We start from the raw sequence: 27,850 nt of genomic DNA, 5'->3' as shown, positions 1-27,850 counted from the left end.
TATCCCTAACACAAATGATCGGTGTTAAATGATGACTATTACCTGTAGCCTGCCTTGTATTGACCCTATGATGTTCCAATTCAGCATCCCAGCCCTGGGATTACATGTGTTTGTCAAGTGTCCTGATCCTGATCTGATCCTTGCATTTGCATGGAATATCACACCTGAATGCCAATTAAAAAAGAAAATATTGCTGGGTGGTGGTGGCTAACACCTTTACTCCCAGTACTCAGGAGGCAGAGCCAGGTGGAGTTGAGGCCAGCCTGGACTACAGAGCGAGTTCCAGGACAGAATCCAAACTACAGAGAAACCCCATTTCAAAAAAAAAAAAATACCAAACCAAACCAAAACAAACAAACAAAAAACCAAAACTAAAACTAAAACAAGGAAAACATTTAGAAATCAGCTATGAAAAACCAACTCTGAGAGAACTAGCTAGATAAATTATAATACAATCCTCAAACAGGTAAGGAAATATAATTTTCCCCTATTTGGTTTTGACATAGAAATTTTACTTGCAGAAACTCACACTATAGCTACAGATAATGTCCATGTTATTAAATATAGTAGTGTTCTGAAAGAGCAAAAATAAACAAATATTTTTAAATAATTAAAGTAAATCTTCAAAAATTAAAAATAACCCAAAATGTTTACCCAAAGAGAGAAAACTAAATAAACCATGGCACATTCATATGAAGTGGTCTAAGAAAGGCAAACAGGAAGTTCTCTATTATTGAATGGCAAGGATCTATTAAGATACAAGACACAGATGAACAAGACACCAAAAGCATGCAATGCATACGGTCCTCTGGGTCCAACACATAGAAATACGAACACACACAGGGGTATATACATGGCATGCATGCACGTGAATAATTGAATTGACTTCAAAGAACAATCAGGAGCTCAGTCATCAGTCACATTACTCATCACACATCAAATCAGGCAGGCAGCAGTCTGGCATGGGAAGGTGATACTCATTGATGTTTCTTTACACACAGTGTAAATACACTTCCAGGTAAAACTAACTAGTGGTAAAAATAAAATTTCATTTCTACAAGATAACAACAATATAAGGTCACATTGTGATGACCTACAATTCAGTGAAGCGGTACTAGTGTCCGTATCAAAACATAAAACACATGTCCTTAAGTTCACAAGGTAAAGGAGAAAAACTACTTGCAAAGCCTTTCAAGGCTTTCCATATCTTATTAGCATGAACCAAATTAAGGTAGACTAGTCTCCTCTTACTTCTTTAGACTCCCCAGAGTCTAGACACTCTGCCTGGACCACTACAGGCACTCTGGATGCCACAGGGCAGCAGGGCAGCTTACCTTCATAGGTGCCGACTTCCAACAGGGTCCCACTCTGCTCAAGCTCCAAGAACTCTTTCACAGTCAGAAAGCTGTAATCCACGCCAGGCACTTCTCCTTCTCTGGGAGATCGGGTTGTGCCTGCAGCACAAAATACAAAGGCCCAGAATGCCATCAGTCCATTAGAACAGGGAGTTCCAACCCAAGTAATTAAACAAACCTGCTCAGTAAGCTGGCCTGCCTAGAACTCAAACAGGGGCCCAGGAAAAGCAACGTTCTATCGGAACATCAACCCTAATTCTTCCCTCCTTCCCTCCAGCAGGGGAAAGAGGAAACAGGTAATACAGAGACAGTTTTAACATTTTTTTAAATGCAGCAAGCAAATGAAAAATTAATCCAATGGCACACAGGCAATGTTCACGATTACCAGTTTTTAAGACTCCGATAAATGCTACAAAGTTATCTACCCTAAGTTCAGAGCCTAAAGTGTTTGTATTGTTATCACAGGCCTTGAAATTCTTACTCACAATACACCTAGCAAATTCCAGCGTAATGAGCCTTTGAAGAAAATGACACCCATCGCACAGACATGGCCCTGTAGAAATGTGACTGCTCAATCTGTGCTTGGACATCTCCCAGGGATAAAAATGCTGCTTCTCTCCAGGTAATTATTATGCTCAATAAAAAGTGGACAACCATGAGCTCTGAGGACAGATAAAGGACATTGTGTATGAAATGAAAACACCCCTTGAATTAATCTGTTCACACTCTCAACGGCTAATCCATGTATCCATTTCTCTTAGGAAATGACATGGGCCACAGAGAGCATTGAAGATATTCTGCCCAGGCTCTGAACTGTAAAACTATCTATCACACTTCAGCACAGTGTCAACCAAAGAGGGGAAACAACAAGGTGAATGCAGTTCAGATAGACACAAAAAGAGAAAATACTAAGATGCAATTACACAGTATGCACTGGGAACCTGTGATTAATGTTATAAGAAATAAAACCAGAGCACATGATATGATTTCTGATCCTATGTAAACTTTGCAGGCCTACAACTAGGGGATGAGACTCAGAGTGGAGTTCACAAGGCATCATCCACAGTGGTGATTTAACATTTTCCAGTGTAATAAGCAGGGCTTTGTCTTCTTCCCAGAACTCTCTCCTTGCAATTGTAAAGCAATTAAACAAACAACTGTATTCGTGTATGAGTTCTCACACCCTCAGTGATGTGCACCATGCAGTCTGACCTCGTACCCATACAAAACGGCATCAACATGTATACCCCGTGTAGCTATAGCCTCCTCATGTCAAAACCCTCAAGAATTACTGCATAATTTACTCAGCCTGAATCTGCTTTTCTGAGCACACAAATTTTAAAATATCCTAAATCCAAATGTCTTAGAAGATAGCTTCAAGTTTTTCCCAGAATGATAATTTCTCACACCCACTACATGGCTTTGGGCAAAGAGGCTATTAGTGTCATCCAGAACTCAACTACTATATTCTTTGCTGATTTGTCCCCACTTCTGGTCTGCGTGAATAAAGGGGTAGTGTGTGTTCTTTAAACTTCTATCCCAGTTATCACAGATTAGGATCATTGGTAATGTTTTATTAGCATGCTCCATGCCCAGAAAGGCACAACAAACACCAGACCCCAGCACACAGTTAATACTGGAGAAAAACAAGAGCAACATATACCACAGGAGGGCAGAAGTCTGGATGGGAAGGACAAATCCATGGTCTAGCTCTACTCACAGTCTCAGGCATGTTCCTTAGTTTCTATTACTTAATAGTATCCTCTTTGTAAAAACAGTTAACAATGGTACTTACACCACAGGCTTGCTGAAAAAGTCTGCTGAGATAATACTTGCAGTCAGCAATTGTTAGTGGGTTGTTTCTATGTAGTTAGAATTAAATGAGTTTATAGAGTCTTACATTTCCAATCCCACTATAACAATTTGCAATTATACAAATACATATACGTGTATACATGTATGTAATGCCACTGTTTGTCTCAATTATTTAATACACATTTTCTGAGGTCCCGATGCATGCCAAATAAAGTGATGATGAAAGCAGAGAGAAAGCACTGGTAAATGAGGCAAAGTTTATAAGAAAACTGATCACTTTACTGTGAGACAGAAAATAGGTGTGTATGTATAATTTTGGGTTAAAATAATGGATCTTAGTGCCATGCAGCCTAAAGGGCTGGAAAGCGGAGGAAGGAGGCACCCACACAGAAGGAGGCACAGAACTGGTTGTATTCCAGTCCCAGGGGATCAACACCACCTTCTTCTTGCCTCCATGTGCACTTAATGCATAGATACACAAGGCAATCCACCAATATACATAAAAATGAAGACTGGAGGGAGAGTAAATAAACTCACATCATACTATTGCTGGAATTCTCAGGGTCAAAACCTGAGCTTAGAAGACCCAACAAGCTAGTCTGATTAACCGTCTTCCATATGCTAAGAAAAGAGACAAGTAGTCAAGGAGAATAGAGAAAGCTGGCAATTCAATGTATCACCCTGGGAAGAAGAATGAGTAAAGAAATCTGACACCCTTGCCCCAATCCCTCTTCAGGGTGCTGCCATGAGGTCTGAGTTTACAAGGGGTTTGTATAACTAAGTAGTTCCCGTCAAGGTGTGATCATGTCCATCACTGACCCAGGCTGCCTCCCAAAGTGAGTAGATGTGTAATCAGGACAATGTGGAATTTTGCAGGGAGCTAAGTTCCTCCTTTGACTGGCACTTTGTAGGATGCCAGCCTTTCCTTCCCCCACCATGAAGTTTTGGGGGGAAAGGTAGTTTTTGGGGGGGCACTGTTTCAATAGTCTAATAATATAAATGTCTCTCTCTTCTAAATACCCCCTCTCCTGGCAAGGTTAGAACTGCTCTGCCTGAGTTTTAAAGATAAACATAAAGTAACTTGCTTGTGGGTTAGATATGCTATGTAAGAGGGAACAATGAAGACTTTTAAAGGGTTTTTAACCTGGACAAATGGGTGATGCCATTTATAAAAGTTGAAATAATGGAATAAATTACTGCAAGGGGGAAGGCCAAAAAGTTCACCCTGGTCATGTTAAATTTGAGATTAGACACTTTGATGCAGAGAGCCTAATGAACAGTGAGCTTATAACTCTGAAGTTCAAGCAGAGATTGAGAAATTATTTATCAGAAAGCCAGGGGCATCTAAAGGCAAAACATTGAGAAAGAAATCTGAGGAGAGTGTGGAGGAAAAGAAGCTGAGAGGTACTGGCTGGACAAGAAGACCTTCTACTTTCTATGCTAGGAAGATTCTGGAAGAGAGCTGAACAGGAGACTGTGAGGAAAAAGCAAAGGAGGGTGAGGTTCTGAAGTCAAGAGAAAAATCTGCTTAGTCAGCAACTTGTAAGATGCCAACAGCCAACGTCATTGTGGGAAAACCCAGTGCAGGGCACAAATAGAATTCTCTGGAGGATCCAGCCAAAATCTGTTCTTATGGCAAACTCACACTCAGCTTCCATCCTTAAATACCACCAACCTAAGCCATTCAAAAGAAGACGAGGAAAAATAAAACCAAACAAAAGATTCCTTGAGTCTTTAAAGTCTTCCTAGGCCAGAGAGTGTTGTTTTCCCCTTTCCTTGCTCTGTCTCATATTTGCCGATTCTTTTTTACATGTTATCACATCCAATTTGCCAGATTTATTTTAAAGACAACCGTCACCCTGGGTCTTCATTTCCTGAAAGGATTAGAAATAAGCAGGAACTTCAAAAATTATATTTTATGGGAAAAGTGAAGCTAGTAGAGACACTGTCTTCCCAAGAAAACAAATCTGTTTCCAGCAGCTTTTGAGCTGCAGGGAGGAGGTGGGAAGGCGGGTGAGTCTCCGCCCCATGGGCGCACAGGGCTTATTACCCAGACGAAACCTGTCCTCACTATAGGCTACCAAGAGGGCTACTCCCAGGGATGCTCAGAGCAACCCACTCTGGATCTGGGCCAACTTCCCAGGATCCATTCAGAGAGGATGCTGGGGAAAAAGGCCACAGGGAGGGGCCCCGCCTCTTCTTTTCTTGTAACAGAATGACAGGCTGCTGGCTGGACACACGCCTGACAGATGGCATTTCAAAGGGATTTTGGGAGCCATCTGGGGTGGGTACAATTATTACAAACCATGCTTCTAACAAAGCCAGAAGGGTTACTTCCTGAAAGAAAAGAAGTAAAACAAATTCTATCACGTTAGGAAGACATATAAAAATATACCAGGCTAACAAACTCCAGCTCTCTACAGCCTAAAATGCTACCTTCGTTTGTCGAGCTGGAAAACAGGCCAGCAATATCTTCCAGTTATTAACTCTAAGCTCATAAAAGCAGTGTTTCCCTTCTGAGAGAAAAGGAGACTATCAAACACTGGGGGGAACAATGGCTTCTAGCGTCTAGATGTTTACTTATGGAAAGGCATTAAACATTTCATCAACAATATATTTAATTTGTACAAGAAACCGCAAAAGTAGGACTAATATTGTATTAATCTTATTGGTGAAGAATTCTGAGAATCAGACAAGAAAAGTAACCCATACACAACCTTACAAAAGGTGAGTATGGTTAAATGATTTAAATTATTTAATATGATTTAAATGACAACAGTTTATATCCTCTCCCATTCTAAACTAGCCTTGTCTAACAGAACCTTCTGCCATGGTGAAAATGTTTCAGTTTGGTACTGCCTAACATGTAGGCTCTACCTACAAGTACCTGTTGCAAAGTGGTTACTAGGTCTGGGAAATGGCTAGGAGGACACAGTGCTTGCCATGCACGCATAAGGATCTGGGTTCAGATCCCTAGCATCTACATAAAAGCCAGGAGCAGAAGAGATTTGAGACTGTAATCCTAGTATGAGAGTAGGGAGCAGAATGAACACACAGAAGGCTCCTCAGAAGTTGCGGAGCAGCCAGTTTAGCCAATCTGTGAGCTCCATGTTCAATGAGAGATCACATCTCATAAAATAAGGCAGAGGGAGAATAGAAAAGATGCCCCAAAGTCTACCTCTGGCTATCACCTGCACAAACAACTACATATACATGCACGCACATACACATACTGGGGGGAGGGGGGTTGACTACTGAGTTTTCAGAACTAAATTCAATTCAATATTCAATTCAATATTATTTACTCTAAATGTGAAGAAATGCTGCTAACAGCCAGTGGACTAGCCAGTGTACCTCTATTAGAAAGGGGGATCTGAGTTGCTGGTTATACATTGTGTTTGATACAGTCCCCCAAAGACTTCAAGCTCTCAAAAATAACAAGAAACATACTTATATTAAACAGCAAGACATCTTGAACTGCTATTTGAAAACCTTCCATTTTTCGAAGCCTGTATATGCTTTAAAAAATGATCTAGTCTAAGTCTGTGTTTTTGTTCTAAAATTTCTATTTGGTCCTTTATTGGCTCTGTTTTTTTTTTGTGAGAAAAAAATGTTTTTTAAATATATTTGTGTAGCATGGATTGCAACGAATTAAGCAAAAGGGAGAAAGGAAAGCAGCCCCACACAGGGAAAAGATGGGACTGAGCCTGGTGGATTTGCCCTCGGGAACAGTTATAGCTATGCAACTGCAAATGGTAAGAATGGTTAGACTGTAGGCAGTTGCCAGAAGGAATGCCAGCAATGTGCACTGAAGTGACATAAACAAGTCACTGAATAATAAATGACTATGGCTGCATCTTACCCAAGAACAGAAAATGAAAGCCCATGCTTTGTAAGCTTATATTCTAGCACATAACCGGTTGGGAGAATACTGAACTTTTTTTTTTATGGTTTTGAAGGTGATTTTCTTTACTTCATATTGAAGGTCAAAAATAATGGTAAACCACATCTCTTCCAGGATTGACCACTCTCACTGTGAACTTTACAAAGTCTCAACTCAATGTTCAGAGGAATAAGTTTATAAAAGGATTTTGGGTTAAACATGGGGCAAGGTGGCATACCACCTAAGGAAGAAGTCCAAAAGGAAAAATGGAGCAGGGCAGCAAAGGGACTGGGCACTTCAACAGGGTGGCTGCAGAAATGGAAGAGATGAATTGGTCTTCCTTTCTATAAATACCTCTCATATTGTGAACTGTGTCGGTGGACATTTATTTATTCCTGCACCTCATAAACAGATTAAAATGATTACTTAAATCTATTAAAGACCCTACTCTTGGACACTCTATTCAAACATCATCAATCTTAACTTATTCACTACAAAAACACGTAAAGGCATTACAGGCTCCAGTCAGCTACACTAATAATGCATTCCAAGGTTTGCCACATTACAGAAAGCTAACACCAAAAGGTCAATGGCATGCTTTCAGCTGTAAAGAAGAACATACTTCGAATAAAGTTGCAGAAAAGGCGGTACTATTTTTCCACCTGATTTTATTTTTGAAACTCAAAAGGTTAATCAGTAAGTCCTCTTTAATTGTTTTAAAAGGATCAATAAGTTATGCTCTAAACTCCCAACCCTTTCTACCACCAGATCATAACTTAATTAATCTGAGTACTGTCCTATCGAATGTCTCAGTGTGAATTAGCAATGGCCCCAGAGTTCTCCTAACAAATACTGAGTGACTATTCGCTTCTTATGCACATTTTATGGTCCATAAACTTTTAGTATACCTGGCTTCAGTGACCCTCGCTGAAGAAATCGGAAAGTGACCTTCTTTGCCATCACACTCTATTCACCATGGCTGAAAAGAGGACACTGGACTGGAAGCCCTTCTAGAGATTCCTCTGTAATACCCAGCTGAGGCAGCTGAAGACACCCTAGCCCTGGAATGCCTCTAAGCAGTCTCCTGCTGATTCAGGCACCAGCAGGTTTCCAGACAAGCCATTTCAATGGAGTTCCTTCCTAGAAACTGTACAAATGCTCTTAGGCCTGTTAACTGGACCATGATCATCCCACTCAGATTGAATAGCAATGGTATTTGCTGGTATAATAATTTGGGTCTTATTTATCAAAATTTACCAAGACTTCAAGAAGATTACTATCCTTTTCACTGTTTAGGACAATTGAACATGCTACACACGGACAACATTGTATCTTGTAACACAACTGCCCTCATATCTTAGACAACCAGGGTATCAGACAAAAAGGCCACTTATATTATTCATTCTTTAGCTATCAGAGACAGCACAAATGTATGCACTGTCCCCGCCTCATTTACTCCAATACCGATGTCTCACAGTACTTTCTTTACAGCTCCGAAGCCCAGTAGCCCTACTCAATATTTGCCCTTCAAATCAAAATACTTTTCAAAAGATTTAATAGGACAATCTGTTAACAAGTTAACATACATGTACCATACACTCCAATAATCTAATGCATTTCTTCCAGAGAAGTGAAATTCAAGTTTACAAAAACAAGCAAAAATGTATAACAAATGTTTATGAAAACCTTATTTTGCAATCATCTCAAACTGGAAATGGCCTAAATGGTCTTCAGATGGACAAATTGTGGTGTACCACTGCAATGCAACAACACCCAGAAAAACAAATGTCACACACAATAGTGTGGATGAATCTCAACTATATTGTGCTAAGTGGCAAAAAAGCCAGACCTAGAAGGCTACATGTGATATAATACCATTTACATGAAGGTCTATAAAAGGCAAAATTACCATAAGACAGACAGACTACCACAGAGACAATGTGGATGGTATGAATTGACTACACAGGGGCATCGCAAGGTGACTAGGGAGAAAAGAAACAGAAACAGCCTGCATCCTGACAGTAGCAGATGACATTCAAGACCTATGCACTTGTTAAGCTCATGGTACACGGTCTAGGCTCATTTTCCTGTTGCTGTGATAAAACACCCTAACAAAAGGAACTTAAGGAAGGGTTCATTTTGGTTCATAGTTCAAGATTAAGTCTATCATGACCAGGAACTCAAAACAATAGGAGCTTGATAGCTGGTCACATTGCATTTACAACCAGGAAGATGGATGAATGCTGTGCTCACTCCACTTTCTTGTTTCTATATAGTTCAGAATTCCAGTCTAGAGAGTGGTGCTGCTCATAGTGACCTTCCCACCTCAGTTCATCATCAGTGAACTCTGTTTCTTATTAGTTTCTTAACAAAAGGGAATGTTTTGCATTTCATTAAATGGAAAATCAGTTTCAGTTGGTCATAAATACCAACCAAAAAATAAATACAACAAAAATAAAGCCAGTTGATCTAATAAGGAGCCTAAGGCATAAATTCCCTCATTACAAAAGAAGATAACCACTGTTGATACCTGTGAATATCAAACAAAGACCATTTCCTTAACTTTTTATAAGGCTTTGTCCTATGAGCTGCTATAACACACCCCCAGACACCAGGTGGCTAAAGGTAAACAAACCTATACTTCTCACAGAGCTGCTTTCTGTCTGGACAGGCGGTGGCATTCACAGGGAGGGAGGGGGTCAGGGAGGAGAACATGAGCACTTTCTTTGTCATAAGTCCTTCTAGTCATCTCCTAGAGCAGAAGTTCTCAACCCTGTGGGTCACAACTCCTTTGGGGGAGGTAGAATGACCATTTCACAGGGGTTGCCTAAGACCATTGGAAACACAGAGATCTGTATTACAATTCAAATTAAGGCATTTTACAACTCTGTATGTCTCAACTATACTACTCCTGGGTACTGATCCAAAAGACTCCAAGTCATCAAATGGAAATGAAGTGGGCTGGGCTACCTCGGTTGAGAAGAAAGCTGACAAAGTAGTCTGAGGATTTCCAGGATCCTGATCCCAGGTTGTATAGCATCCTGTCACATTACCTCCTGACCAGAGAAACCAGGTGAAGAGGCCAGACTCCATTCAGTAGCAAATTCCACCACAAAGGGGCATGAGCACTAATCACTCTTCCCCTTTGTACATGGGAGAGAATGGTATCACAAGTAAACGTAGAAAACCTGCATTCATTATACAAAGGAAAGCAACTCTCCAGCTGTTGCTGATTCCCTCCCAAGAGCAGCAGAAACATTCAGGAAATAAAGAATCTTCACCAGGAGAGGCTCCCTTCTCAAAAATCAGCCTCCAGGGATTCTCTTGACACATATTCCATCTGGGTAGAATTCAGGAGGTGAGGATGGGAAAGGTTGTCTGTGAGAATGGGGGACCGAAGCTGATTTTATCCATTGTGGCAGGAGATACTTTCATTTGCCCTGAAGTCACTACACAACTGTTTGCATATAATAGAATGGATTCATTTCCAATGTTTTCAACTGGACAATTTTCAAAGGCTTGTTAAAAATGATTATTTTAATGAAAGACAATGATTAAGAATATCACATTTCGCCGGGTGTTGGTGGAGCACGCCTTTAGTCCCAGCACTCGGGAGGCAGAGGCAGGTGGATCTCTGTGAGTTCGAGACCAGCCTGGTCTACAAGAGGTAGTTCCAGGACAGCCTCCAAAGCCACGGAGAAACCCTGTATCGGGGAAAAAAAAAAAAAGAATATCACATTTCAGGCTGGGTTGTGGTGGCACTCACCTTCAATCCCAGCACCCGGGAAGCAGAGACAAGTGGATCTCTATGAGTTGAGGCCAGCCTGGTCTACAAAGGGAGTTCCACGACAGCCAGGGATGCAAAAAGAAACGTGTCTCAAAAAAATAAAATAAAATAAAAATAAGAATAAAAGTCAAATCTCAACCAATTAGGTGACTTTGCATGCCCAATACAGAATGAATAATGGTTCTAACATTAGGCAGCTTGCTTTCTTAGCTTAAAAGGAAAAAAAAAAGCTCAGAAGTGACTGCTAATGAGCATATGGTTTCATTTGGGGGATAATGAAAATATTCTGTAATGAAGGCTTGTAATGAAGGCTTGTAGTTGCACAGTTCTGTGAATGTGATGCAAACCAATGAATTATACACTCCAAAAAGAGTGAATTTTATGATACATAAACTGTACAGCAATAAGGCTGTTAAAATATAAACAACTGTTAACTGGGCACAGTGATGTATGGTTGTAATTCTAGCACTAATGAAGCTGAGGCAGGAGGAATTCCAGTTTGAAGTCAGCTTGGCCTACACAATGAATTTAAGGCCAGTGAGACCCTACTTCAAAATAGATAAAAATGTATGTATGTGTGTGTTACCCTTAAAGATAAAGATGCAAATAAAATCTAGTCTCTGCTCTCACTTTTCAGAGAAAAAGTTCAGAAATCAATGTCCATTTTATATAATTTTCCTAAACACCTCAGAGATTGTGAACTCTTCCAGAGTTTGTGTAGAAAAATTACAAAATCTAAAATCAGGCTTTATAAGTTTAAATCTCAGCTCCAGTTTTTACAAATTGAGCAGTGACGGTCAAGGTCAACACCTTAGTTTATCTCTAAAATGGAAATAATTATGATAATAATATAATAACATACTCTTCATGAAATGTGTAAGGATTATGTAAGATAAAACCTTGTAAAATATTTAGTTAGTTCAGAATATGCACTTGTGAAATACCAGCTGTAACAACAGTAACATCATTGCCATCCAGTCATTGTGCTGGGACAGGTGGGGACAGACATTGTAGCTCAGTGGCAGACAGCTTGCCTCACTTACAGCAAGGCCTGGGTTTGATCTGCAGCAACACACATAAGAAAGTAATAAAGACCCAGCTATTGATCACTTGCTCTACTAACACAGAACACAGGTTTCCTCCACATAATGTCTAATTTCACTCTCCAAAGAAGGGTACATTTTCCCTGCCTTAACAAAAGTTTCCGCCTCTAACCAACATTTTTCAGAGCCTTTCGCACAATGTATGTGACTTTAACTACACCTCCATGAGTTATCTTTAGATAAGAAGTCACACGGTCAACACATTGTGTAAATATCATCACTTTAGTTAATCACTCGTCATTTACCACTAGCACTGGTATTGATTCACAAGAACATGCCAATTTGTTTGAACATAATGTCTACAATGGAAAAACTCAATACTCCCAATCCCACATCAACCATGTTATTCTTCAGATGGCTGACTCCTTTTTCATTGAATGAATGTAATACTTACTTCTTTAATAAATAACACTAGAGGATTCGAAGACAGATAACAATGTTTAGTAGACTGAGCAATTATCAAGAACAATTCCAGATAGATATAAGAACAAAGTTCCTCAGGCAGATGTGAATGGCCTGTTAGTCACCTCAGTCCAAGGTGATGTTGGGGCCTGGGCTGTTGCCAAGGGCCATGTCTGGGTCTTTGGCCCTGTTGAAACCAGGGTCTGTATTGATGCCCATGGCTCCTGAGACCATGAGAGGCTGTGCTGATGCCTGAACTCTGAGCTGCCACCTGGGACCATGCTGGTGTCCCAGGGCCACAATGCCACTGAGGTCATGCCAATCAGAATGCCACCTGGGACCATGGTAACATCCAGGCTTGGGCTTCTACCTAGGACCATGTCTGGGCCTGTGGTCCTATCACAGTTGAGGTCTGTATGATGCCTGTGGGCTATGTTGCCACCAAAGACCACACACACTGGAGTCTTGGCTGAAACCTGTGGCCATGAGGGTGCTTGATGGCCATGGCACTGCAGGGGCCTTATTGATCTGAGTGGCCTGTGCATGGTACCACCCAGGTCAGGGCTGCTGCTGGAGGTCATGTCTGGGTCTGTGGCCCTATAGTGGCTAGGGTGTAAGATGACGTCCATGGTACCTTTTAACCACCAAGGGCTGTAAAGATGACAGGGATCTGGTCAGTCACCTGAGACCATGTGGATGTCTAAGGAGCATGCCACTGCCAGGAGCCATACTGATCTGAGTGGCCAGTGATGCCACTAGGACCATGGTGACTTCCAGGCCCGAGCTGCTGCAAAAGGTCATATCTGGGTCCATGATCCTATTGCAGCTGGGGTCTTTTGTTGTTTTGTTTTTCAAGATGAGGGTTTCTCTGTGTAGCTCTGGTTGTCCTGGCACTCGCTCTGTAGACCAGGCTGCCTGGAACTCACAGAGATCCTCCTGCCTCTGCCTCTGCCTCTGCCTCTGCCTCTGCCTCTGCCTCTGCCTCTGCCTCTGCTCTGCCTCTGCCTCTGCCTCTGCCTCTGCCTCTGCCTCTGCCTCTGCCTCTGCCTCTGCCTCTGCCTCTGCCTCCTAAGTGCTGGGATTAAAGGCATGAGCCACCACTGCATGGCCAGCTAGAGTCTTTGATGATGTCTGTATCCTGTATTAGCACATGGAGTCATTGGAACCATGCTGTGCTGAGCCAGTCAGGCCCTTCAGTGAACCTGGGATGTCTGCCCTGGCCCTTGCTGGATACTGCATCAACAAAGTTGGCCCCACCCCTCAGGGTAGAGCCCGTGCCTCCCAACCACTCACACACTCAGGAAAGATGGCTCACCAACCCAACTACCACCCAGGCCCAGAAGCAGGGCTATGAGTTGGCCCATCCCAACATTCCACCTCATCAATGAACTGTTGGAGCAGGTGAAAGGGAAAAACCTACAGATCCAAAACAGCAGGATCTCCACACACAGGACAACAAGAGGATATCCAAGAGGAGCCCCAGAGAGAGCCATTATCCAGAGGCCTTTCAAATAACACGGCAATGAACACTAAGGGTAAACTTGGTGGCTCAACAAACAGCACTACAGCTTCCACAACAAGATATTCTCTCTCTCTCTCTCTCTCTCTCTCTCTCTCTCTCTCTCTCTCTCTCTCTCTCTCTCATTTTATTGTTTTGTTTGATTTTTCTTTTAAATTTGAATTTGTTTTGAAGAGAGGTTGCAAGGGCAGAGTGTGGAACAGAGGGGATGGGGAGATACGTGGGACTGTAACACAGATGTGAAATATACAAAGAATCGATAAAAGTAAAAAAAAAAAAAAAAAAAGCAAAGTTCCTGGTGATTTAATGACAACACCTAGTCATGATAATTCCTGAAGCCTTCTCAGCCATACAGCCAAATGCTCAAGAACATGTGAATTTTATTTTAGCTTCCATAAAATACACATTGCTATGCCAAAGTCAATAAAAGGGCATGCTGCACAGTGAGAATGACAACACGCTGGAAGAATAACGGGTATTGGCTATGAATTAAGCCTACATTAAGTGAAGCAGGCTGCTTATATGTAGACTTTGCAGGATAAGGACCTGAGATGACAAAGAGAAGAGAAAATTTAGTGGCCAATTTTTAAGAAGCAACCATGTCAAGGAGAAATGTTTACTATTACAAATTTCCTTGAATAATTACAAAAGGATAATAAACTATTTTATGGATTTTTACTGGCTCTTTTCATACAAGTGTGTTCCCATTCCCAACATCAGGTAAGCATGTTGCCTTCATTTTAAACCTATAGGAGTCTCATTAACCCCCAACTGCAAATTATGCCCTTGTTATCTGTAGAAACTGGACTCAAAGTGAGTGAGTTAGATAAGATCAATCAATGATCAAATGATAGCTCTTTATGGGAGGCAAGAATTTGTACACTGATCATTAAAAAATGAAGGATTTGTCATCAAATATAAATAAACTTATTTTTGAAAAGAAAAAGAGTGAAATACATTATTTGCCCCCTATGTGTGAACTGAATGTCCTATCCCAGGAAGCTGATTGGTTCTCACTACTGGGTTTCATCTAATTCTTCATGCCTGTCAACTGCAGCTGCTGGTCAAGGGCAGAGAGAGGGGAGAGCAATGTTCCGTCCCTCATTTGGCAGCAGGGGCTGACTACCATTAGCTCTCTGTCAGTGGGGGCAGCCAGGGGAGGTAATAAATGACCCTGGAGCCCTTACAGGCCACTCTTCTCCCATCCAAGCCTCTTAACTTATTTACCTAGTAGCTACTGTCTCATCTTCAAGGAAACCCACCTTCGTGCCCAGAGCAGAAGTGTCAAAGTCACTAGTGGAGTTCTGTTGGTATGTCCTGACAAACCAGCACACTAAAACAGTGGGGAGAGTTTGGTAAAGGGGGAGCTTGGGCATTCCGGAAGTCTTTCTAATTCAACACACAATTCAAGTTATTTCTCAAAAGAGGGGTGGGAAACTGAAACTTTAGCAAATGCTGTAAAGGGCAAGATTTTCTTTACTCTTTTCTGAAGGTAAAGAAAGCAGGAGCCACATAAGCAAAGCTGCAGCTTCCTAAATGCCGGCTATTGATCGATGCCATAAATGATACAAAGAGGAAAGTGAAACAACTGAAAATACAGCAAGGACAAAGGGGACCTGAGGACATTTTAGTAAAAGTTCTTATTCCTTTATTTCTCTAACTTTATGAGGAAAATGGAGATATTACCAGGAGGTCCAATGTGAAAAAAACACCTTTACCATCCCAGCTGACCAGCAAAGGTCCCCACCCACCACCCTATAAACAGATCATTTCCTGTGACCCTCAGCCAGAAGCAGTACTCACCAATGCATGCTTTCTTGTGAGCACCAACCCTACACCGAACTTTACAGGGACAAAGACTCACTCCTTTACACAACACTTTTACTATCTCCACCACTCCTATGCTCAAGTTTCCCAAGCACGGAAGTGAGTGAGAACTCACTTTCAACACCTTTACAGGAGGCTGAGGAATTGGAACAGTGAGATAATCAAAAGCATTTTTTTTTAATTCTAGGTCTTATAAAAAGCATTACATTGATGATGATGATGATGATGATGATGATGATGATGATGATGATGATAATGGGTGTTCAACTAATGGTAGAGGTCTGTTAGTGCTACTACCACAAAAGTAGGCTGAGCTGTTAATTGGCATCCTTTCTCCTTGAAAGCTCATCTCAATCATGAGCCCAGAGCTCATGCCTATGGCTAGGAAAGGGTGCATTACTTACTTGCTAGACTTTAATAGCAGCTATGCTGGGATCAAAACTCACACTCTGCTGATTCTGGAGTTTACAAATAAGTGTAACAACACTGCAGGGCTTCTCTTGTCAGTGGCTTCCTTTCTCATACAAAGCCCCCAGGGAGGATCCCTCCTCAAAGGCCTCATGTCCACATTCTACCAGATGGCCAGTGTTTGGTATTTTGTTATATTGTGTGTGTGCACAGGTATATGTGAACACATGTGGATATCAGAGGAAAGCTTCTGCAAAATCAGTTCTTTCTGTCCACCTTGACCCAGTTTCTGTAAATCAAATGCAGGGCATCAGGCTTGCACAGCAAGTGCTTCTACCAGCTGGGTCAACTCACCAACCTTTAGATGGCCAGTGTTCCACAAAACAGCCTTAGGGCTGTTACTAAATCTCCCCCAAGTTTAACTCAAATGTCATTTTAACTCAATTACATTGAATGTAATTGCCCCCCCCCCCATAATCTCATAGGAAGTGCACTAGGAGGTGTGGCTTTTTTTTTTTTTTAAGAGTGTTTATGGCCTTGCTGGAGAAAGTATGTTACTGTGGCGCAGGTTTTGGCGGTTTCCTATGCTCTGGGTACTGCCCAGTGTGTTAGTCGACTTCTTTTTGCTCTCAGCTCCATCACCTCATCTGCCTGAACACCACCATACTCCTTGTCATGAAGATAATGGACTGAACCTCTAAAACTGTAAGTAAGCCACTGCAGTTAAATGTTTTATTTGCAAGAGTTGTCGTGGTCCTGGTGTCTCTTCACAGCACTAAAACCCCTAAGACAGTCATCTTCAAGGTAAAGAGTGAGTGCCTTAACTCTTTATTGCAAGTCACAGCCTCTCCCCCATTCCAACTCCTCTTATTCCTACATTACACATGTCCTTTAGCACCCATTCATAAATGCTAGGGAGACACAGTGATACCCATGTAATCCCAGAGTTTGCTAATTAGAAACAAGGCATCCCTGGGTCAAGCTAGCCAGCTAGACTAGACTAGCCAAATGTCAGGCTCCAGGTTCAAGTAAGAGACTCTGACTCAATATGTAAGGTGGAAAGCAAATGAGAAAGGTGCTGGATAGCAGTCTCTGGGCTTTACACACACACACTTGAACAGGTGCACATGCACTTTCTGCCAGCACACATTTGACCATGTATGCACATAAAACACACACACACATACACACACACACACACACACACACACACACACACACTGAAAAGTGTGTAGAAAAGTATAGGGGATTAGTGAAGCACATTTCTACATGTTAAGAGGGCATTTCTAGGGGCAATGAGATACTGAGAGCACCGACATAATGAATAGTTTAATCTACTGATGCATTCAAAGCATAAATGGGTAAGTCTAGAACCATTGAAGAAGGCCAAGCTGGAGGTGCCTGGAGGCAAAGCACATGAAGCTCTATCTTTTTCATTACAGCTCCATTCTACTTCATGCTCACCTTCTTATAAACACTTTAGTTCTTCCAGACCACCATGAGATAAATAGCTTCTGTGACACAGTCCTGTCTCATGATGTAGTGACCCACCAGAGGTATTCAAGAAACCTATAGACCAAAACCACTCAAACTGTGGGCTGAGATTACTAAGATCTCAGTGAGAACAGATCTTCCACCCACAAAACTGAAGAGAAGGAAAGGCATTCATACCAGCATTGCTTTCGCACCTCCAATGGCAAACTTACTCACTGCTTGTGCAAAGTGTTCACAGTTGAGATGGAAGAGACACCAACATGAGAAGGCACAGAAAGAACACTAAGACTGGAGAGAGGAAACCACATTCACATGGCTTACATTATAGATGTTGCGGGTGTTAATTCTCACTGTATCTACTCCTACATTAATTTTTATTGCAAGCATGTAGATACAGTGAAAAAACATATTGATTGTGGTTTGGTGCTATTTCAAGCATCCTCTGGGAATTCTGGAACAGATTTGCTGTGCATAAAGGAGGACTATGACACCTGATGTATTATCATTGTGGGTCACGAGCAACAGAAAACACCTTCCTGTACTAGCATACAAGCTCTGCAAGAGCAGAGGACTTCCTGTCTTGCTGCTATTTAATTCTAAGCTCCTAGAGTACTATCTGGCCTATGTTAGTTCCTGAATAGACATAGATTGAAAAAAAATAATCCATATGATTAGATGCTTAAAAATAGCAAGAAGCTATGGTCCAGATCTCACTTAAAGATGGCCATGCCTCTCCAAAGCCTCCCATGATCATGACTGAAAAATGTCTGCAAATTGGGAGCATGGGGGGAGGAGGGAGAGGGAGCTAGGAGAATGAGAAGGAGAGAAGAGGAGGGGTGAAGAGGACATGAGGGAGCAGGAAGGCTAAGTTGGGGTAAGAATAGAGGAGAGCAAGATAAGAGATACCAAAATAGAGGGAGACATTATAGGTTTAAAGAGAAATCAGGCACTAGGGAAATGTCTGGAGATCTACAAAGATGACACCAACTAGCAATCTAAGCAACAGAGCCCTCCCCTGATAATGAGATTGATGATTGACTTATATGCCATCCTAGAGCCTTCATCCAGCAGCTGGGGGAAGTAGAAGCAGACACCCACAGCTAAACACTGAACTGAACTGGAATCCAGTTGCAGAGAAGGAGGAGTGATGAGCAAAGGGGTCCAGACAAGGCTGGTGGAACCCAGAAAAACAGCTGACCTAAATAAGGGAGAGCTCTTGGTCCCCAGACTGATAGCTGGGAAACCAGCATGGGACTGATCCAGACCACAGGAATGTGGGTGTCAGTGAGGACTATGGGGCCTCTTGCAGTAGATCAGTACTTATCTCTAGCATAGGAATGGACTTTGGGAGCCCATTCCATATAAAGGGATACTCCCTGAGCCTAGACACATGGGGGAGGGTCTAAGCCCTATCCCAAAGGATATGACAGACTCTGAAGATCCCCTATGGAAGGTCTCACCCTCCCTGGGGAGCAGAAAGGGTATGGGATAGGTAGGGTGTTAGTTGGGGGAGGAAGGAGGGGAGGAGGGGAAGGAGCGGGAAATGGGATTGACATGTAAAACAATCTTGTTTCTAATTCAAATAAAAAATGGAGAAAAAAATCGTTCCTTATACTAAAAAAAAACAAAAACAAAAAAAACAAAAAAAAAAAACCAAAAAACGTTTCTCCCAACTGTCCTTTGTTGGCCACTCATTTTTCTTTCCTAGCACTTTCATAATTTATAATTAGTTTATGTATTTGTATAGTCATTTTCTTCCTCATTCATCACAATATTAATGATATAAAGAGCAGGTTGTATCTGCCCCATGACATCCTCAGGAACTAGCACAGCAAAGCTAACAGTAGCTGTTCAATTTTTTGTAGAGATAAAAGTACAAAGGGACTTAGATCACTTCTCAAGCAAATGAGCTCTTACACTGTTTTATCACTGTTCCAAAAAGAAATGGGTAAGAGAGGTTGAAATTAAGAAGACTCCCAGTGAGATTCTGAGTGGTAGCTTATTAAGCCAAATCTGAGCTGACAGCACCACAAGGTATTAAGTTATATTCCTGGAATAAAATACTTTATAAGTATCAATGTCCTGCTTTCCGTAAATGTTTACTAAATACTGTGTGCCAGGTTTTGCAGGCTATATGCAATAAAAATAGATAAATAAATAAAACCAAAGACCTGCCCAACTGGAGTTTATATTCTAGTAGATAGAAAGATACAATGAACAACCCCCAAATTAGAGAATATTGTTCGTCTGCTTTAAGGGAGAGCAGGGTAGGGAATTCTGGGTGGCAGAAGCCCAGATACAAAAGGAGCCAGTCACAAGGGCACATGAATCACAATTATATAGCTATTTTAAACACAGCAATTATGCTTATTAAATGTTATGTGAAGGGGCCGAGCACGTAGACACATGATTTTAATCCAGCAGCTGGGAAAGAGAGGCAGGTGTATCCATTCGAGTTTGAGGCCAGCCTAATCTATACAGTACTAAGCTAACCACAGATACATAGTGAGATCCATCTTTAAAATAGAAAACAAAATAACAAAGATGTATGAGGAGCTGGCAAGATGGCACTTCCTCTAGAAGCCTGGAAACATTAGTTTGATCCCCAGAACCCATGAAAAGGTGGGGAGAGAAAACCAACTGTGCAGTTGTCATCTGACCTCTACATACTCTCTGTGGCATGACCCTATAACAAATAAAAAGTTTAAGATGTTGTGATTTTCTTTGACAATGTCTGTCTTCTTGTGCCTGGGGAACCTTGGTAGCAATCAAAGATGTTGAAAATACCAGCTGTCCACATATTGTTACCAAAACCCTATTGCTATCATGTCTATTCTGAAAACACTGCAGTGAACTTGGTGACACCATCCACAACCTCGATACTGCTGAGCACACAAACCACTAGAAAAACCCAGACATGGGACACCCTAGCCACCACCAAGATGAGACTTCCACAGATGGGCTCTTTATCACTTTATTAATATAACACATCAAGTTATTCACACCCCCTTCTAATTTATTTCATATTATACTCAATAGAGGCTGGATTTTAACAACCAAAATCTTTAGCAGAGGCAATAAAGTTCTGGCCCAACAGCCATTGCAAGGCAGAGAACCTGACTGGTAGCCTGCTTAACAACTGGTCTTCCAGATTCTTGTGTGCAGGAAGCTAAAAACAATGTTGCTTTAAAATCCTAATAGCCACAGTTTAGGAACAAGTTCAACAGATGTAAAGAACTTATTTAATAAATATTTAAATACCTATGCATACATACCATTAGTTTGTGAAATACAGATTTCAGAAAATACCGACTCGAGGACTACATTACTTACTAAGTAAATATATAATGCAATGAATATTCATTAACAATAGAAATTCACTATTTTAATGGAAGCATGCATACTTGGTTTCTAAATGATTTAGATTTGTACTAGGTGGCTCTTAGATTATGATAGGGCTATGTTTCTACCATATGTTAATAAGTAATTTAAGGTAAGGATTTTAGGCATCAGTCTTGGATTATAATACAATGGAAAGTCATTACAGTCTAATAGAAAAGCAATTATTTACAAACGAACAACCATTTCTCTATTGATATATAAACCAAAGTGTAACTATTTTTAAAGGCTTACACTGGACACTAATCTCATCTCTTAGTTTAATGGGACTTAATGCATTAGAGATGAATTCCTCCATAATTTTTGTTCATCTTCTTTACACCTACATAAGCTTAAAACAGCAATATGTTCTCAACCATCGTTACAATGGGAAGGTAACAATGACAGAAGAGAACCACAAGGGAAGAGCCCAAATAGAAATTTCTTTCCCTCCTTCACTCTCCCAATGGCTCTCACCAAGTACAGTAAACGCCAAAGAGTAGTATAAAACTGTTAAAGTTATTATTAATAAAGATATGCAAAGTTTTGCAAAGAACTAGATTCAATACAAGGCTGAAAGAAAAAAAGTAATAAAAACAAAAGGACATGACTGCTCCTAGGTAGGATAGAGGGGAGTTTATTGTAGATATGTGGGAGAGCACAGTCATAGAGAGCTAGAGACATCTGGGAGAGCCAACCATTTGAAATCTAACAAAGACCTTCTCAAAACTTTTTCATATACTATTAATCAAGAATTTCCAGGAAGAATAATGGTGCTGCCTTTACCCAATTCTTTTTACACAGAGGGCTCCATGGGACTAGTGTTCCTTGGTGGAACCTTAGGAAATACCAGCAAGTCAAGATTGAGTTCTATTGAGCGTGTGAGTTACACACTCCATAGGAAGCTTATTTGTGTCACTACAAGAATGTTGCCTCAGGAACTGGTTTCTGTTTTTATGTTTTCACCATAGAAAGTTAAGTTGTACCTATGTTCTTGGCATGATGCAGGGATGAGATTTCCCTTCCAGCTTCCCAGCAGACAACCACAAACTCCATCATCTACCTACTACAAGTCCTCCACAACATCTACCTCCTCAAAGTCCCCCACAACATCTACCTACTCAAAATCCTCCAGGGACTTCACAGACTCTGTACGGTAAAACTTACACATTTTGATTTCTTGGAATTTTTTCCATGTTCTTCTCTTGGTTTATCACCTGTTTCAAGTCTGTCAGGATCTCAAGCTGGGCGCCTCAAGGTCTCTATAAGCCCTCCCAAATAAATGTTCCAAGGGAAAAAAGAGGCCTTGACTAACTTAGCCGAGTGTGGCACAGACCATCACTGCCTATGCAAGGAAACCCTGCACCTGTTAAGCCTTCACCAGAAAATACTTATGCCACCAATCCTTGTCTGGGCAGGAGAATTCCCATATGTTCTTTTGGCTTCAGTCTGAGCTAAGTAATCATTACTCTGGGTTTTCACAGCATCTATTTATTCCTTTGGCATGTGGTAGGACCTCCCCACTGGCCATTAAAATGACCTACTTACTTGTCTTCTCAAGCAAAATGCTTAGGACCAGGGAGCCAAGAACAGAGTCAATGTGAACATATTTTGGCTGGCAAGATCAATCAGTAAATCCTACATGCTTTTAGGATGCTTGATACTCACACAGGTCACTAAAGCTGTTGAGCAATACAGGACAGCAACTGAACTCAAAGTGCATAACACTGTTCAGATGCCAGGGATGCTGGATGAGGGTATGCTCTGGATCAGGCTACTATGACAGTCCAAGAGGTGACTTTTTAGAATTGCTATGAGGGTCATTTAATGTAGACAACTGTTGTGGGATATTTTGATTGCACTGTGACACTCCAGACTGACAATAAAGAGCTCTTCAGGAGGAATTTTGATCTTAAGTGGTTTTCTTTGTGTAAGTGAGGACTCAGTTGCACAAGTATTTAGAGAAGTAACTCTCACTATTTGGAAGATCCGGAAATCATTGTTGATACCCCTGGGGAAGACAAATTTTTCTCAAGAACTTAATACACTGTCTACATAGTTTTGTATCACTCAAGAAAACAAGACCAAATTCTTCTACTAAAGAATCATGGGAGCTGACACTACAGATGTCTACGGTGACCTGTTATATACGCTGCTAACAAAGAAACCCTGATGTGAAAGGCATGGACATCAAAGACCTCAAGTTACTGCAATACCAATTATAGAAAAAATGTTCAGTGGAACTTTGAAAAAAGAAGGAGGAAGTAGGAAAGGGGAGAATGAAAAAAGTGGGAGAAAGGAAGAAAAGAGGAAAAAGAAGAACGAAGGAAAAAACTAAGTTTTGTACCCTGGAGAAATACTATTATTTCACAGCATTCTTTTAGAACTGAAAATTCCATCAAGATTTTAAAATCACAAAATTATACATAATAGAAATAGCCAGGAAATGCAATGGAAATGTGTGCTGTATTCTTTCCAAAGGGATAGTGTCTCCTACCAATCTACATAGGGTTCTGAGGAGGGGTAACATGCTACAAGAAAAGAAGTACTCCTTCCTGGTCAGAAGCTCAACATTGACAGAGAAATCAAGAGAGACAATGAAGAGGGCTGGAGCGTGACTCACTCGGGAGAGGGCTTGCCTGGCATACATGAAGCCCTGAGTTCACTCATCAGCACGCATAAACTGGACATGATAGCACATACCTGAAACCTCAGTACTCAGGAGGCAAAAGCAGGGAGATCAAAAGTTCAAGGACATCCTCAGCTAAACAGAAAGTTGGGGCCAGCGTGTCTCAAAAAGCCAGAGAGGCAGAAAAGAAGGAAAGGAAAGGAAAGGAAAGGAAAGGAAAGGAAAGGAAAGGAAAGGAAAGGAAAGGAAAGGAAAGGAAAGGAAAGGAAAGGAAAGGAAAGGAAAGAGACAGAGACAAAGAATTTCCGACTGTGAGAATGAACAAAAGGTTCTTCTTCATGAGGACCTGGCACTTCCTAGGATTTAACAAACCCTTACCTCCAGTGTGACTACTTTCCTTTTCCTTATAGAATAATAATATGTGAGGAGAAGTGGACTGTCTTCTGACAAACTTATAAGGCAAATCCATAGGTATCTCAGAGCATCACTGAATTAGCGCAGATGAGAGTACTAGGTTGGCCAGGACCAGGAAAAATATTCGGGGTGTAAAAACAATGCCCACATGTTGTCCAGTCTGAGGTCAGCCCATCCTACTCTGCTGCCCCAGTGAGTCTGAAGACAGAGAACAGTACCCAGTGTGTAGAACTTATTTCATAACAAGAGAGGTTCTGCAGGTTACCACAGGTGGAGGTCTGAAATGGCAGCCATATAGGATTCCTTGTGGTCACCCACCTCCTAACTCTCAGCACCATGCAGCGCTCCTTGCAAATTGTATCTCACCCACAGACTTTGGCAGAGACCCAGGAAAACATAAGACAAAAACTGGCAAATCTCCCAGCACAGCTCATTAATAATCTGCAAATGATGCCCTTCAAGCCACAGGTCATGGAGGTGCAGCCTCACATCTGTCAAGTAAAAGAAGTTCCTTGGTGCTAGAGGTCCACAGGTGCTACATGACTGAAACTGTCCCTCACTGAGCTCCACTCCCTAGCAACTTTAAATACTCAGAATGTCTTCGAGTTAAATGCACACACTGCTACAAGGGGTACCTTTTGAACCCACTGCCACCTCCTGACCTGAAGTCAAAGTCTTTGAATACTTTTGTGGGTCAAACCCAAGGCAGGATACCATCATCCAATCTGCAGCCCTACTCAACACTGTTCTCAGAGACTACACGTCAATTCTCAGTGGGTTTTCTATTTCCCTTTCTTCTCTTTAGAAGAAAGGACATTACCCCCAGTACCTAGAAAATCTGCCAAGAAACATTGCTCTAACACCTGTAATGCCAAATGCCTTCTAAACCTATGGAACTAAGATCAAGTCAGGATACTCAACAATTCTGTTCTTGATGAAGAATCAGAATGATCTGAGAAATCTAAATACACTGCTTAGAAGGATGACTTATCAAGACCTTGAACTTAGCTTCAAAGAAAGTAAAAGTGAAGGGCATCAGCATTTCCAGTATGCTACTGTCTGGAATATGAATTAACTTCTCAGATTGTATCGCATAGTGCTCCAATTACAGTTATCGAGAGCCACTGCATTGTAAAGACATATGCAAAGAAACAAAAGGATGAAACAACCACCCTGTCAATTCTCTACCGGCAGAATGTGCCTAATTATAACCTAGGGCTCCATGGCAGAAATCCACTGGCATGCTGTGTAAGGATTTACTGGATCACTACGTCCCACTATCCCATCCTCATCACTTACCTAGTCTTGGGAATTACAGTAATGCCACCAAATCTCAGCCAAAAGGAGTTCAAAGAACTGAGAAAAAATGTGATGTTCACCAGAGGGCTTCCCAAACTTTGCAAAAACAAGAGAGAGTCTTTTGATCTATATAATTAGTTCTTTAAAAACTTATCTTACATTCAACACTTGTACCTTGATTTATGATGCCTAATGGATTTGACTATGAATGGGTGATGTTTGCTATTGTACTCTACTGTCATATTGTACTGATTATTTGATTGTTTCATTTCCTTTTCTGTTGCTCCCCCCCACTCTTCTTAATGCTAATTTTACTGTGAAGGTGTCAATGCCCCCCCCGTCCCTTTCTGCCAAAATTGACTGTACAAACTAAAGTACTTGTGAATTATTGCCTGTAAAACAAATGGGGCATCACTGGAATGACTACTTCCCACATGTAATTCATCTGAAATGTAACGAAGTCGGGGAGATGAGTCCCATGAGCACACCTGTAGCAAAAGCTTCACTTGTCCTAGCAACAAATACTGTTCGGTAACTATGCTACCAATCTGTCCAGAATGCTTTATCAGCATGTAAATTAGCTCATAGGTGCTGCAGCTGCTCTTATGACAGTATAGGAACAAGAATTTGATAATGAACTCTCCTCTTTATGGAAATTTGCTTCAAATTACTCCAATAACACCCTGTACATATCTGGAATTGCCTTGCCAACTGAAAAGCCCAGTACTCACTCTACTGTGCCCAGACAGCTGCACTTGACCTTCCTTCTTATCACTTCAAATGCATAAAGAATAATATGAGGTAGTCTGCAGGCTACCTTCCACAGATCTTCCCCCCCCCCCCCGCTCATTCAGTACTCTGACAGGGGCATTCCTGCAACTGACAGTGTGGATTAATTGGTGATTCAATATTCCTACAATCTTCAAAAGGTTAAAAATGTAAGCGGCAATCAAATCCACAGCTCCTAGCTTTACCATCAATCATCAACATTAGTTCTGAGACCTTCAAATGTCACCAGCAAGTAGGATCCAGAAAGGATAAAAGAATTCCAAGGTCTGGATTTGAAACCTATAATTCATGTGTAAAGCAAAGAAAAGGTGGGCTTTAAAGTACTTAGCAGAGCCATCCTATTCCAGGATGCTCACATTCTGTGTATTCTGTGTATTACTAATCACCATTCAAAATTAATGCTTTTGAACAGAAACCTCAGAGGAAAAGCCACAGGCCCTTTGCCACCTTTTTAAGAAGCAGAAGGCCATGTCTCAGTTCCTGCACTTTTTCTGCTTCCTGAGCACAGGATACTACCACTGGGACATGGTGGGATTGCAAATGCCAAATGGGAGTCTCACAGAAAATGGGAACTATGGATTCCCACATTACTCTTTCACAGATTAATTGGGGAAGGCAGGGAGTAAACTGAAACAATATAGAGATTCTAAGACAATAAGTTTTAGAGAGATGGCTCAAAGAGTCCAGCTCTTGTGGTGCAAGTGTGAGGACCCAAGTCTGAATCCCCAGAGCCCATGTTCTGGGTAGTTTCTGTCAACTTGACATACAGTAGAGCTACTTGGGAAATGTGGTAATCTCAAGGGAGGATTTTCTTCCATCAGATTGGCCTGTAGGCATGTGTGTATGGAATTTTCTTGATGAATGACTGATGGGGGAAGGCCCAGCTCACTGGAAACTAGGTAAGTAGTCCTGGGTTAGTTATATAATAGCACTCAGGATAAGCCAAGGAAAGCAAGCCAGAAAGCAGCACTCCTCCATGGTCTCTGCACCAGTTCCTGTATCCAAGTTCTTGCGCTGACTTCCCTTGACTTGTAAGATGAAATTAATCTGTTTCTCTCCAGGTAGCTTTTGGTCACAGTGTTTGTCACAGCAGAGAGACAAACTAGAAGAATACATAAATCCCAGGTAGTTTGCATCTGTAATCTCATGGTTTCTATAGCAAGATGGGTGTTGGAGACATGAGAATTCCCCAAATCTTTCAGAGCAGCTAGTCTGGCACACGTAGTGGTGAATAACAGGAGACCCTGATTCAAACAAGTTGGAGAGTGAGGAATGATATGAGAGGCTGTTCTCTGACTTCCATACGTTCCATGACACATACATGAACACATGCACACACACGCACACATATACACAAAAGACAACAGGAAGATAGTAGGTTAACAAGAATGTGTTTATTTAATCCTTATTCCAATGCCGTCATCTGTATCAATGAAAAACTGAAGGCTTTGAAAGATTGGAACGTGGTCTTAATCAAGTGGACAGGAGTCCCTTATTTTTTGATTTACCTTTTTACTCCAAGTCAAAGGATACAAATTCACCTAACACTGCAAAATCCGTTTCAATGCTAAATTCAAGATATGCAACAGTTCCCTTGGTGTAGAACAGCCAATGGACCTGGTGCTCACAAACACTAAGTCTTCGCAGGATACTGGACAGGCTACAGAGCCACCTGCATCTCAATTGCTAATTCTGCAACATGAAGGAAGCACCACTCACCACAAAGGCTGCTGGGTCATTTAAATTTG

The 27,850-nt window shown here is 41.3% G+C and overlaps 1 protein-coding gene across 18 annotated transcripts in view; it reads right to left on the bottom strand.

Annotated features, from left to right (window-relative positions):
• Magi1 (membrane associated guanylate kinase, WW and PDZ domain containing 1) overlaps positions 1–27,850 on the bottom strand; it is a 604,931-nt gene that overhangs the window by 132,209 nt on the left and 444,872 nt on the right. For all 18 annotated transcript variants that reach the window (XM_027428904.2, XM_027428907.2, XM_027428917.2 and 15 more), the window contains exon 3: positions 1,335–1,454. In XM_027428904.2, coding sequence (XP_027284705.1) covers positions 1,335–1,454 — 120 coding nt within the window. The remainder of the gene's footprint in view (positions 1–1,334; positions 1,455–27,850) is intronic.

This window comes from Cricetulus griseus, chromosome 8 (genome assembly GCF_003668045.3).
Source record: "Cricetulus griseus strain 17A/GY chromosome 8, alternate assembly CriGri-PICRH-1.0, whole genome shotgun sequence".
In the NCBI taxonomy this organism is placed as follows: domain Eukaryota; kingdom Metazoa; phylum Chordata; class Mammalia; order Rodentia; family Cricetidae; genus Cricetulus; species Cricetulus griseus.
The sequence above is the reverse complement of the archived record's forward strand: the minus strand, read 5'-3'. Positions and strand labels throughout refer to the sequence as shown.